This window comes from Mesoplodon bidens (genome assembly GCF_964165515.1).
Source record: "Mesoplodon bidens genome assembly, chromosome: 2".
Taxonomy (NCBI): domain Eukaryota; kingdom Metazoa; phylum Chordata; class Mammalia; order Artiodactyla; family Ziphiidae; genus Mesoplodon; species Mesoplodon bidens.
Window position 1 is genome coordinate 55442428 of NC_138177.1, and position 14719 is coordinate 55457146.

The following is a 14719-nucleotide window of genomic DNA, read 5'->3' on the forward strand; positions in this document are numbered from 1 at the left end:
GACATGTGGCCCTGAGGCCAGTGGACTCAGACTATTGCTAATAATAAACAGTTCATACTGAGAGTTTCGAGCAAGAGAGCTCTTTGTGAGGCTCACGTCTTTCATCTCAGTGAAAAAAGAACAAGGTGGAACTGGCCCAGCCGCTCCTTGTTCTCAGTGGGGTTCCCAAAGGGGCAGCTGTGGGATGCCCAGGGGACACCTCAGAACACTTCGATGTAAGCTCTGGTTCTTCCACTCAGTAGCTGTGTCATGGGAGAAAGTCGGTAAGCCACTCCGAGCCTCACTTTCTCAACTGTGTTACTACGAGGATTAAGTGGCATAATGTATACAATACACTCTGTTTACTGCAAAGCAGTGTATCAGTGTGGGGAACTAGAATTCCTATCTTCATTCTCCCTGAATCAAATCTACTAACTCCAATGTAAGCATTTACTTCCCTCAAATCAAGCCTCACCTGCACACTCCTCTCAATTTCTCTCTGTCTCAGCTGGTTTCAGGGTCCCAGGGGTGCAGCTGGCTAAAGGGGCAATGTGGGCGAGAGAGGCACAGTCAGGTCTGAACTCCTGGAAACGGAAGTCCCTCTCAGGTGCTATTTTCAGCTGGGCCGGCTGTGGAAAGGTCAGCATGTGACCTCATGCTAGTCCCCTCCCTGCCCCAGGCCTCGTGCTCAGCTTCTAAGCCTGGGGATTAGAAACAGCCAAGTCTCCAGGGCCAAGCTGACTGTGAGAAGCGGGTCTGTGATTGAATACGGGCGGGGCGAGCAGCCGCCAGGTTTGGCTGCCAGAGCATCGTGGCAGACCTGGTGTCAGGGCACCCGATGACAAGATGCTGCTAGGTCAGACAGCCCTGTTCAACACCACGTGCCCGCTCCCAGACTCAGGTAACGCTCAGGAGCCTCCCCTGGAGAGCAATGTTGATTGTCATTCCACCCAGTGACCATCTCGGTTCCAGCTTTCAGCCGTATCCCAGAAAAATTAAGGAGTTTCAGAACCATTTCCCATGTCTCCCAACGGGAAAAGGAGACATTCGGTGGGTGAAATTCACAAAGCAGTGTTTCCAAGTATCCTATCCATAATAAAGTTGTGAATTTACGAGCTGCGTCTTGCTATCAATTCAACACTTTTGGCACATTCACTCTGATTCTCTGATGGATTTAGGAAGCTTCCCTGTAAGTTTCAGAAGTAGTGGGAGGAGGGAGTGTTACCAGAGAATGTACTGCTATTACACAATAGAACGTGAAGGAATAATTAAATGGCTCAGAACACTCTCAAATTGATGACATGTCGATCAAATTCATGGATGACTTGAGGCAAAGGAGATAATAACCATAACCATAATCTACCAATAATGGGTAGATTAAAGATCACCATCCTTAAACATGGCAAAAGCACAAGCAGCAAAAGAAAAAAAATCAGAGAAACTGGACTTCATAAAATTAAAAACTTTGTGCAAAGGACACCACCAAGAAGATGCAAAGGCAACCCACAGAATGAAAGAAAATATTTGCAAATCATATATCTGACAATCAAAAATAAATCTAAAATTGTAAGTTGGTCAGAGCTGCATCCAAGCACATGGGGGCATAAAGGCTGGAATTTACATGCAAGGCTTCAGGAGCCGCTCAGATCACAGCAGTGCAGGGAACTAACAGCGCTTTCCATGGTTAAGACCTCCAAGCAGTCAGGGAACAAAGGCCCTCCTACAGCATCAAGAAGTTGTACCCCAGTGGGGAAGGGTTCACCCTACTGGTAGTCATGGAGTTGGGTCCAGAAAGCCAATTGTAAAAGCAAAGAATGGTAGAAATGTGGTTTCTCCATACACAGACGCTTGCCAAGCACAAGCTTCGTCTAGGAACTTGGGATAAGGTGAGATTCTGCGAGAAAGCAGGAGAGAGAGAGAGGACAGCGTACACGGTGTCTTCTATCCCAAACTGAGAGCATCCAAGTCAGGGTTTAAGAAAAGAAACCGGAATTAAAAGAAAAATATTTTTTAGGGCTTCCCTGGTGGCGCAGTGGTTGAGAGTCCGCCTGCCGATGCAGGGGACACGGGTTCGTGCCCCGGTCCGGGAAGATCCCATATGCCGCAGAGCGGCTGCGCCCGTGAGCCATGGCCGCTGAGCCTGCGCATCCGGAGCCTGGGCTCCGCAGCGGGAGAGGCCACAGCAGTGAGAGGCCCGCGTACCGCAAAAAAAAAAAAAAAAAAAAATTTTAAAGCAAGACAAATGAAAGTGTTCTATTACTGGCAACATACTGTGATCCTGTTCTGTCTTGGTGCCAGAGTTTAGCACAGGTGGGAGGAGGGCATTCCACTCGCACTGGAGCAAAGTCCAGAGCTCCTGCATGTCATTGCTGGTGACATGCAATGAGTAACATCAGCGCTTTGGCAGAGAAAAAGATCCACAGCTCAGCAGGGTGGAGGTCGCAACTGGGGAACCGTGTCGTAAGTGACAGGAGGGACCAAGGAAGGCAAATGGGTACTACGTACCAGGTGGAAGCAGAAGGTATCTACAGTCACTCCTGAGTGATCATGAGACATCATTCATACCTCTTAAACCATAAGCTAGGTTCTAATGATCTTGCTGAAAAGGGATAGAAAAAGAAATTGTTGTTTTGTTCCTACTACAGTGACGCTGTCCCATGACTATATCCCCAGATTTGTGCAGCCAAGGAAAATGGGGAGACACACTTGGATAAATGTCAGATCATGGACTTGGTCCCCAAAAGCCAACTAGAAAAGCAGAAGATGGTAGAAACATACTTCACAGTAGAACCTGTGGAATAACTTAGGACTTCTAGCTGGTGCCAGTGAATTTTAATTAACAGTATCATGTAGTAGTGAAAAATACAAATTTGAAATAAGAGCAGGCTAAAGAGATGTTGAGATGTGGTGGGGCGTGATGGAAAGTACTGAAACCTTGGAGGATTGGGGGTTTTGGAGACTTAAGTCCTTTTCTTGCTCTGCCACTAACTAGTTGAGTCACCTCTCTCAGGGCCTCACCTTTTCAGCTGCATGATGACGCTGTTAGAACAGATGGTCTCTAAGACCCCTTCTAGTTCTGATGCTCTTTCAATCTATAAATGTGGTTTCACATGAGGAAAGCAATGGTCCCGCTCAGTTCTGCTCTAGTCAAACTATAGGCAGACAACCGAGTTTAGTCCTCATAAGAGAGGCACAAAAAATCATTATTGTCTGGATGGAGAAAGTTCTCACAACCACAGAGAAGAAGTTGGTTTTATCCGTCTTGAAGAGGTGAAGCCTCAAGGCAGACATAATAGTTCTCCAGTGTTTGAAGCACTGTTGTGTAAAAGAAAAGCTAGATTTCTCCCACAAAGTCCCGGGAGTAAAGAGCCAAGAACAAGGGGTGAAATCTGCAGGGAGGGAATTTTAGCTTTATATAAGAGGGAAATTCTCACCCTTGAGCTTATCTGGAAGTGGAATGACCCCATCCTGGGGGCATTCAAACTTCAGGCAAGAGATTCAAGGATCTAACCGGTAGGTGACCTTGATGACACCTGAGGTCCTTCTCAATTCCAAAATTCTGTAAGTACCCACAAGATAACTGGAGATTTGGTTAATTATCACAGAAAAGGGATGGCTGATTATCCATATGTCTTCACCATTTCTAAGTGGTTGGCACACAGTAGGGAGTTAATAAATATTTGTGGAAGTGAGGGAGGGAGGGAGTGGTGGAGGGAGAGAAGCAAAGACCAAAGGCCCAGATCACACATTCCACCGTGTGCTCAGAAATCTGCCTCCCGTCTACGTGTTAAGATGCTGGGTTCCAGCCAAGGCCTCCAGTGTCTGCCTGTGAGCTCAGCTCAGTGTAATTAAACACCTGAGTTTCCCAGGAGGAATGGAATCAAAAGGACTGCCAGAGGAGAACCTGTGGCTTCTGCTTCTTCCCTGCCTTTCCGCTTGCTTTGTGGCAAGGCCAGGCCTGACAGGTAATCCCATGGCCCGAGAGCTCCCCTTGCTTTGTGCTGTCTCTGCAGAGCTGCAGTCAGCCTGCTGTTCTCCGTTAAGCTGTGCATTTGTGCCTTGCTTTGCAGGGACCCTTTAGAGTTTCTGCTGTTTCTCCAATGGGTGCATTCTGTTTCCCTCACCCCTAACACGGGGAGCTCGGAGAAGGGGGCCTGGCCCTCAGTCCTGCAGTTATGTTCAGGAAGAGGGACCCCCTCCCCTGCTCTAGCTTTGCCACCCCCATTCCAGCCCAGCCCAGCCCTTCTTCCCATCCCTAAGGAGGAACAAAGGGTCACCCTGCTGCACGGAGTTAGTGCTACAAGTAGGGCACTGCAGCTCTACAGAACTCACTGGCAGTTTTTCACAGTTCTGATTTTCTTTCTCAGCCTCCTGCTCTGATTTTGCTCTTCCTACCAAGACCTCTCTCCTTGCCAAGCTTTCTTGCGGTGACAGTGGGTTTTTATCACCATGTAGCTATGATTCAGAGCCAGACCTCTAGCTGACAAGAACTAAAATTATTCTCTCTCACACACGCACAGAGGACCACAATGGAGAAAAGTGAAAGTGGAAACATTTTTCAAGTTTGCAAAGTCACTATCAGGTGAGGATTTATGGAGTGAGCCCTGAAAGCTCCTCGTTTTGCAGCATCCTCACCAGAAGATTTTTGTCTTGATGTCTAGTTCCACCAACAAACCATTGTCAAGCTCTTCCATATGCAATGCATTGTGCTACCCTAATTCCATTACCACCTTTGAACACAACACCTCCTCCTCCTCCTCCTCTAAAATCCCAGCCAATGTCCCTGGCTGAACTGTTAAGCAAAACATGCAGACTCAAGGTGCTGGGAGAATGGCATCACCATCAACCAACCTGCCATCTATGGCTCCAGGCTGAGCACCAGAAGGAAACATTATGAAAGGGAAGACCCTTTACTTTCATTTATGCCAGTGACTGCACATCATCCTCATTTTACAAATGAAGAAACAGGCTCAGGAATTAAGTACCTTGTTCACTTGACTATTAAGTTGTGGAACCAAGGATTCGTACCCATGCTTATCTCTTTTGGTCCCATGGACTGCCTCTGTCATAATGATTTCAGAAATCAAAATTATGTTCCTGACCTAATGTCTTTTGCACGTGCAGCTTGACAGGTTTTGATGGCCGTGAAGATTAGCTTTCAGAAACCATCCTCCTTATCTAGTCTCCTCTCTGGTAGCATCCATTCAGAAGGGAGCTGTCCAGGAAAAGGGGGCGGTCTTTGATGGAGACAAGCTGACCAATACCATGGCTGCGGCACCTTTAGTCTGAGTGATAGAATGCGGAAATCACTGGTGGTATCCTCCAAGTAAAAAAATAAAATCTGCAAGCCAGTGATTTTTTTCTAAATGACAGACTAAAAGATTGAGATCTGGTGTTCAAATACTTCAGCAGCTTAGCCTTACTGCTACTTGTTGCAATCCCTGTCTCTTGGCATGGGATGGACTGTTGGAGGTGGTCACCAAGCACTAGCCTCCTGCAGGAAGGAATCTAAGAGGCTGACAAGCCAGGAGGCACACAGTGGGCACTCAGCCCCTCTCAGATCAGCACGTCTTTCCTTCTTTCCTTCCTTCCTACCTTCCTCTCTTTCCACTGTCCCACTTGGCAGGAAGTGCTGCTTTCCCTGCAGCCTTCTGCTCCACGGCCATGGTCATGGGGGGCAGTGCAGACTGGTGGACAGACAATGAGCTTGGGATTGGAAATCTAGGCTTCAATTCTGACTCTACCAGTCATAATAAGGTTGACCCAGGGGAAGATAATTGAACTCTTCGAGCCTCAGTTCCCTCACCTGTAATACTGGAATAATAACACCGTGACATAGCAGGTGAAGAATATGTATAACGTGTCCTACACATAGCATATGCTCACTAACATCATTATTAGCGCTATGCTTGCCTCTCCACCTGTACGTCACATGAATCCTGCCCATTATTCACTGGCTAAGTAAAATCTCCTTAATGCCCCTCTTACCTCCACTTTATAGAAATGATCACAGTCTCCCAGAAGCCTGAAAGCACAAATTGGCTCCACTTATTCCACAAACATTCACTGCTTTCCAACTTCACATGGTTTCTCCTGTTCACATTAGTATTTCCCAAACTAGATTGCAAGCAAATTGAGGAAGGGATGATGTCTTATTTTAACTCCTTTACTGCATTCATTCAATATTTACTGAGCCCACTGTGGACCAGGTAATGGCCCACACAGCCCCCGACCCCAGGCAGCTGAAGTCTGACTGGGGAGACATCTGCAAAAAAAATACAATGAGAAAAATCTTGGGAAGCCGCGGAGCGGCTGGGCCCGTGAGCCATGGCCGCTGAGGCTGCGCATCCGGGGCCTGTGTTTTGCAACGGGAGAGGCCACAACAGTGAGAGGCCCGCATACCGCAAAAAAAAAAAAAAGAGAGGGAACGGGGTGGGGGCGGCCAGGGAGAGAACTACCATTGTTTGAACAGCCCATGTGTGAAGCACTGTGCTAGGTACATGACATCATTTCATTTTTTCAGACTGAAAATATGATCAGGGAAGGGCTGGCATCTCCATTTTCAGTGGAGGAAACTGCCAAGGTTCAAAGCATTAATCAAGAGTAGAGTTCTATGCAGCTAGAGATTATCATACTAAATGAAGTAAGTCAGAAAGAGAAAGACAAATATCATATGTTATCACTTATGTGTGGAATCTAATATATGACACAAATGAACCTATCTACAAAACAGAAACAAATTCAGACATAGAGAACAGACTTGTGGTTGCCAAGGGGGGAGAGGGGGAGGGAGAGGGATGGACTGGGAGTTTAGGGTTGGTAGATGCAAACCATTACATATAGATGGATAAACAACAAGATTCTAATGTTTAGCCCAGGGAACTATACTGAATATCCTGTGATAAACCATAATGGAAGAGAAAATAGAAAAAGAATCTATATATGTGTATAACTGAGTCACTTTGCTATACAGCAGAGACTGGTACATTGTAAAGCAACTATACTTCAGTTAAATTTTTTTTTTTTTTTTTTTTTACAAAGTAGAGTTCTGAAGAACTGGCCAGTTCTAAAGCCTGTGCTCTTCCCCACATTCCAACAGTATGTGTCCAGGCACAAAGGAGGAGTGGAAGGGCAGGGAGACCCACAGGTCCTGCCCTCTGGGAGCCTAGAGTTTCATAGGAGCCAGTCAGAAATACACTTGAGACAAGAAAGATAACTATGAAGTCATAAGAATATTTACAGAGCAGTGTGACTCTAAGTGCAAGTAAGTAAACCCAAAGCAGGGTCTTTCAGCCCTAAAAGTATGGAGACAATGAAGAGCTGAGAACCAGGAGGGAGTAACCAGAGACGGTCTTCTGGAGGAGGGGCGGCAGGGATGCAGAGGACAGAAAGTAGCCTGAGGTTGTGTTAAAGATGGGGAGACCCACCTGAAATGCAGAATGGCAGACATAACTTTTTAAAAAATCAGGTTCTAAAGAAAAATAAGCTGATTTGCTGGCTAGGAAAAAAACTCTAAGAATAAATGAGAAATGAATAGTTATTTCTGCCATAGCATTCTGGACACTGCCCCATTTCCCAAAATAAACATAAACCCAAAATGAAATTAAACAGCATTCTCATGCTCCTAAGAAGGGAGCAGCAATCATTATTTTTTATCTAAGAACAGGAAGGAAAAAAATTAACTAAGATGAGCAAGAAATAATTGCTATTAACAACAATAAAATCACGACACCTGAATGTAGATTTTCAACTTTTCAAAGAGCTATCCCACGTCATTATCTCATTTAGTTCTCACTTCAACTAGGTGAGATGGTCAGGAGAGCTTCTTACCCCTAATCCACAGGAAATGAAAGGGTACAACCTAAAGCAGAGAGCAGATCTAGGACTTGAACCCAAATCTCTCAACTAACAATTCAGGGATGAAGCTCCAACAGGGCCTGCCTGTCATGGAGAGCTAATGTTTGCTAGTATCAACTGAGGGGAGATGAGGAGAGGGAGGAAAGCTTGGCACACTGCTGGTCATCCCTCACTAACTGTTCTCCTTGTCTATATTACTGTATTCCTACCTGGATACATGCCCACCCAGAAGAAGACTACATTTCCCAGCCTCCTTTGCAGCTAGGTGTGTGGCCAGGTTACCAAGTGCCAGCCAATGCGATATGAACAAAGGCAATATGCACAACTTCCTAGTCTTGTTCTCAAAAGGAAAGAGTTCAGCCAGCCTTCCCCTTCCCCTTCTTTCTGTTTTCTGGAAAAAGAACATACAGCCAAAGCTGGAATAGCCATATGGGATACCAATATGGAAGTCATGTATTTAAGACAGCAGAGAAACCTGGTCTCTGATGACTGCAGAGCAGCCAGGCCAGCCCCAAGCTTTTAGGAAACATAAACCCTGTTGATGCTACTATTACTGTGTCTCCGTCCAGTAACAGAACCTGTACCCTAACTAATAAAGATGTTTTGCCAGTATCACTGAATACCACTTCTAAAACTCCAGAACCTTCTCAATTGTTTGGATTCAACAAGACCATACATATTTATTAAGAGTCTGTTATGTGTTTGAAGTCTCCTAAGAGTTTCTTTACAGCCTCCAGGGAGATGGAAAAAAACCCAGTATATTGGAAAAACCAGTATATTGGCATAGAATGCAAAAAGGCATATTCAGCAAAGGTGAGTGAAAAGAAATAAGAATGTTTAAACAAAATCCTGAAGGAGGCAGGGAAAAGCTTGCAAATAATCATCTAAGCTGAAAGGGGGCCACAAAGCACACTGCATGGGTGTGAGGTGGTAGGGTCAAAGGTGCGGGGTGCAGGTTACTAGTGTCCCTTCCCTCCAAGAAAGGAGGTGATATAAGGAAACCCTAGGGCTGAGCCCAGTTACTCTCTTAGAGCTCCCAGCCCCCCACCCGGGGGAGGGAGTAGGGGAAGTTGACTGAAGCACAGATCACGATGAGATCCGGCCCAGCAGAAGAATTAGGAGGGGCTGCTGTGGACTAAATAGATACTCACGAGGGTCCCTTCAGCACTGACATTCTGCTCTGGATTTAAGGAGCTGAGATGGGGGAGGAAAAAAAAAATTCAAGGAGACAGGTGTCGTGCAGTGCTGGGGTGTGGAGAGTGTCTGGAATAGGAGTACGATGTCTAGACCTCCTGCCATTATCAGAGAGAAAGGAAACAAATGTGGCTTAATTATAATGACAGGATGACAGCAATGACATTATGAGGAGAGAACAGGAAAAGCACAAAGCCCATATTAAGAAAATGGGACCTGTCACTTCACCATCAAATTCTACCTAAAGAGTATCCCCCAGACAGGGTCATGTCCCTAACCTGAGAAGGATACCCCCAGATAAAGGGACTCTTCCCCACCCCCAGCAATCCCTCCCCCTTGGAGGGGGTCCCTCAAAGGCCCCAGCAAGGCTCAGCCCACAGGGGAGGCTCCACCTCCAAGCCTTAGTCACTGGCTGGTAAGCAGCAGGGCCACCATCTCTGTCATACTCACAGCCCCGACCACCACTAGACCACTGACTCCTGGCAGTGACACCCACAGGTCCAGTCTCCGACCCTCAGAGTCCATCAAGGGAGGCACTGAGTATGTGCCTGCTGAGTGGGGGCATCCTCTCCCAGGTGACACACTGAGGGCCAGAGTGGCCCTCTGTTTCTCTCAGCATCACCAACACACAGGCAGACCAGATGTGCAAAAGAGGGAATCCACCCATCACACCTCAGGGTGAGCTCTTGCTGGAGATCACCAAAGACCTACGCAAGGATGGCAGGAGGGTCAGGGCAGGGCTGGCTTGCTCCCGACCCAGGTCAAGACCCCAGAGTGGAAGTCAGACATACAACCAGGCATTTGGAGACACCATAGATCATCTACACCCAGAAATGATCACAAATGCTCATTTTAGCCAAGGCTTCACCTCCTCCTATTGCAGTTTTCTTTGTTTAAATCAGAAATGATGAAGGTGGGCAAGCTTGAAAATATTTAGTTTTCCAGCTTCCTGGCATCCTCTGGGGAATTAGCCAAGTTATAATAAGATATTCAGTAACAGAGCACAGAGAGGAGAAGCAACAGAGGCTTCTGGATAATCTATAATATGGTTAATACAGGGCAACAGAATAGTCAAGGAATACTATTACCAATGCATGTAAAATTCAATGCAAAGAGGAGAAAATCACAATGTTAACAGTACTTCAAAGTCCACCAGCTTTGTGTCTCTCTACTCTCCTTCAGGAATGCTGGCCTGACTGCCGGAGGGACGGGGAGGGAGTGGCACTGACCCCTTGGCATAAATGCAGGCTGCGGTCAATGCTCTCTGTTGCCCGAGATCCTACTTCTGGGGTTATCCAATCCCGTGAACCATGCAGTAAGGATGCAAGCGTGCACATGTGCATATACAGGCAAAGCAAGATAAAAGAGAACCCCATAAGTCTAATAAGACATCAGCAGCTGTCCTGAACAAAGGTTGTTCGGAATGTGAGTTTACAAGGATAATTACCACCACATTACACAGAGTGCAATAACTCTGTTGTTAGCACCAGAATTTGTCAGCTGTCACACGGAAAGGGGAAGAGCTGTAACTGTAAGTGACAGGTTGCTGAAGAAATGGTTGGTTTCTGAAGCACCTGGTCCCCTGAGTCTGTACCGTAATCTTGTTCTTAAAACAACAGTAGGCAAGAGTACAAACACGTTCCACTGCAGAAACTGCCAGTTTGTTCAAATTTATGGAGAGAATTTTCAAAGTGTGAGTGTGCCAGTGAGGGCAGGCTGCTGGAGTCTGTGTTCTCAGCCCACGCCACCACAGGTGGGCACCGTGGGGAGAGCAGGGCTTGTAATTCTGGGAGTTCTGGACACAAATCCTGTCTGCCCTGCTTACCAGCCCTGTATTCTGGGGAAAGCAGTTAACTTCTCTGAGCTTCCATTTCCTTGTAAGATGGACTTAATAATCTCTAAGGCATAGAGTTGTTGCGAACAGTAGTTGTATGTAGAGTACTTATCACAGCACCTGGCAAATAGCAAGTGATCAGGAAATGGGGTGACTATTAAGCTGACTTGCCTACCTAAATATCATACTTCGCTGCATAATGCAGAGGTGACTGCTTGCGTATTACACTGTTTTTTAAAAAAAGAAATGGAAACATCACAAAGCTCTGAGAAGGTGGGGAGAGAAAAGAGGTGATAATTATTTTTTGGGTTTTCCTTAGAGACTATAGCCAGGAAATTATGCTCTCCAGAGGCGAATGGTTTTGGAAAAACAGCTTATCCTCATATGCCACCAGAGCTGTTTTCTTTCTTTTCTTTTCTTCCAGGTAAAAAGCTGCAAGGAAGTCTCCTCATATTTGAAAGCCTTTGGGGAGCTCATGAAATGGAGCCCATTTCCTAACTGACCACCCATAGCAACTTTTCTGTAGTGCATATAATGAAGTATTTGGATTGACAGGGTGTCTCATCTTGCCCTCTAAGAGACAGAAATTGTGCTACGAGCACGGTGCATCTGGTTTTTTACTGCCGCCCCAAGGCTCACAAAATGCTGTGAGCACAGCCTAGAAAACTGGAGATGTTAAGGCTGAAATAGTTCTAGAAAAGCAAAGGTCTTAAATCCTTTTACACGACATGAGAAAGCACCTCAAGTTCTAATTAAGCTAAAGCAATTAGCCACCCACAGGTACTTAAACGCTGCTTCCCATGGTCAGGCAATCATCTCTATTAAAACCCATTTTAAAGAAAGGAGCAGACCCAAAAGCTCCAAGGCACACACTTCCCACAAATCAATTATGCCTTAGACACATTGAGTAAACACTCAGAGGCAAGCTCTGGGCCTGACAGAGGGGGCTTTTAGGGAAAGATGGCATCAGACCTGATGAGGTAATTGCAAAAAAGGAGGCGGCAAGCAGCAAATGGGACACTTGGTGGTAACCAAATCCACTTGCAGAGGGGGACACTGGATCGTAGATGGGCTGGACAAAGCAAGACCAACTGAAGCCTCAGTTTCCCTTGTCTTAGAATTCCCTGGTTGGTGTAACAACGCATCAACCCCACCCTGAAGGAGCACATCAAGCAGAAGCGTTTCTGCCTGCGTGTGACCAGACTACCATCCAAACCGATGCTGCACAGGACTGTCCCCTCCCACACCACAATGTGTCATGGAAGCACCAACAGGGTGCAGCTGGCAGGTTCACAGTGAGTCCAATCCACTCAAGTTCATGTGCTTTCCCCACTCCAGTTAGGTCTAGTCAGTACTCCCTAAGTCTCCCTTTAGTGAGGGGAGTTCATTGTTGTTTCCAGCCCAAGGCTGTTTCCAGACTTGGCAATAGCAACAGCGACACAATGGTCAATGGTTAAGTGTTTGAAAATTAAGTACAGCCATCCCTCTGTCCACAGGGAATTGGTTCCAGGACGAATAGGTTTGCAGATACCAAAACCCACGGATATTTAAGTCCCTTATATAAAATGGCACAGTATTTGCATATAACCTATACACATCGTCCCATATACTTTAAATGATCTCTAGATTACTTTTAATACCTAAAGCAATGTAAATGCTATGTAAATAGTTGTAAATACAATGTAAATGCTATGCAAACAGTTGCCGGCATGCCACAAATTCAAGTTTTTGGAACTTTCTGGAATTTTCTTTTTAATATTTTCAATCCCTGGTTGGTTACATCTGAGGATGCAGAATCCGTTCATACAGAGGACCAAATGTACCTTCCTCAAGAACTAGGGTGGTTTCTGTTTTTCAGACCAGTCAGGTTAATCCAAAAACCCATTACTTCTCAACTGAACAATAGACTTTTTTCTTTCCTGTAGATTTTTTTTTCTTTTGGATTTAGAAAATTTCTCCATCATCAAGCAGACATCAAAAATGCTGATCTAGATAAGCACTGTCCAACAGAAATAAGATTTAAAATTTTCCTAGGAGCCACATTAAAAAAAGCAAAAAGATATATGAAACTATTGTATTAGAATATTTTATTTAACCTACTCTAACAAAAATATTACTGTATAATCAATACAAAAGATTATTAATGAGATATTTCAGATTCTGTTTTCATACTTTCTTCTTCTAGTACCATATTGGACGGTGCAGATCTAGAGCTATCTTTAAACTGACACGGAAAGGCTTCCACAATTCACTGCTCTATGAACCAGGAGTTTACCAAGATGTATAGCATGATCTCATTTTAACTATAAAAATCTGTTTCTGTGTGTTCAGATATAGATAGACAATAATCTGTAACACCAAAAGGTGATAGCAGTTATCTCTAAGAAGTAGAATTATGTATGGTTGGTCATTATTTTCTACTTTGTGCTCTTTTGTATTTTCTAAATTTCTTTGCAGTAAACATGTACTGCTTAAATTATCAGGAAAACTATAAAGCTGGCCTTTAAAAAAAAAATCTCTCCCTTATTTTAAGCTATACCACCCTGATCCTGCTGGCACTGTAGCCACTGTCCTATTTCCAGCTAACAGAAAGGATGGACAAACATAACACCCCCTGACCCTCGCACCAGCCACTGTCATACTTACAACCAATCATCATGATGGCCACTGCAAAGATCTTCTCGATGTCTGTGGATGGGGCGATGTTCCCAAAGCCCACACTGGTGAGGCTGGTCATGGTGAAATACAACGAGGAGATGTACACGGAATTCTTGCTGGGACCCCCTTCCCATTTCCCTGAGCCGGACCCGTTAAACTGGTAGGGGGTGCCAATGTCCATTGCCAGCTGGTAGAGCCAGCTGTTGTTGCGGATGGTCTTGGTGTCCTCGTCAAAGATCTCATAGTCCCCGATGCTGTACCAAATGCAGGCCATCCAGTGAGCAGCCAGCCCGAACACACACACCAGCAGGACCAGCACGGCTGCTCCATATTCAATGTAGTGGTCCAGCTTCCGGGCCACTCGCCCCAGACGGAGCAGCCGGACAACCTTCAGAGAGCTGAACAGGCTGCTGATGCCCTGGAAGAAGAGGAGCACAGGGTCAGGGCCAAGAAACAATGATACTAACAACTCCTTCCCTCCACTCACCAGGGCTGGTCTTTCAGCACAGCGTATTCCCTGAGATGCAATATAAGGCAACCTTTAAAACATTGTTTCAAAGTAAGTCATAATATGGAGAAATGCTCATATATATTTGTATACATATACACAATATAATTAGAAGTTTTTCCAAGGTATATGGAAGGGAGATTCCCATTAGCTTTTTTTGTTTTTTACTTTCTTTAAAAAGCAAATAAAAAATAAGACAAATAAAATTGGAATTTTATTCTAATTATATTGTGTATAAGTATACATACACATATGAGCATTTTTCCATATCATTACTCATTTTAAAATAATATTAAGCCCTCCAGAAAGTAGGCATAGCGGGAAATTTCCTCAACATAATGAAGGCCATATATGACAAACCCACAGCCAACATCGTCCTCAATGGTGAAAAACTGAAACCATTTCCACTAAGGCCAGGAACAAGACAAGGCTGTGCACTCTCAGCACTATTATTCAACATAGTTTTGGAAGCTTTAGCCACAGCAATCAGAGAAGAAAAAGAAATAAAAGGAATACAAATTGGAAAAGAAGAAGTAAAGATGTCACTGTTTGCAGATGACATGATGCTATACATAGAGAATCCCAAAGATGCTACCAGAAAAATTCTAGAGCTAATCAATGAATTTGGTAAAGTAGCAGGATGCAAAATTAATGCACAGAAATCTCTAGCATTCCTATACACTAATGAT

The 14719-nt window shown here is 45.0% G+C and overlaps 1 protein-coding gene across 2 annotated transcripts in view; it reads right to left on the reverse strand.

The window, feature by feature from the left end:
* KCNH1 (potassium voltage-gated channel subfamily H member 1) overlaps positions 1–14719 on the reverse strand; it is a gene marked incomplete at its 5' end in the record, with an annotated part of 415511 nt that overhangs the window by 216556 nt on the left and 184236 nt on the right. For both annotated transcript variants that reach the window (XM_081224401.1, XM_081224400.1), the window contains one exon: positions 13511–13940. In XM_081224401.1, the coding sequence (XP_081080527.1) occupies positions 13511–13940 (430 nt within the window). The remainder of the gene's footprint in view (positions 1–13510; positions 13941–14719) is intronic.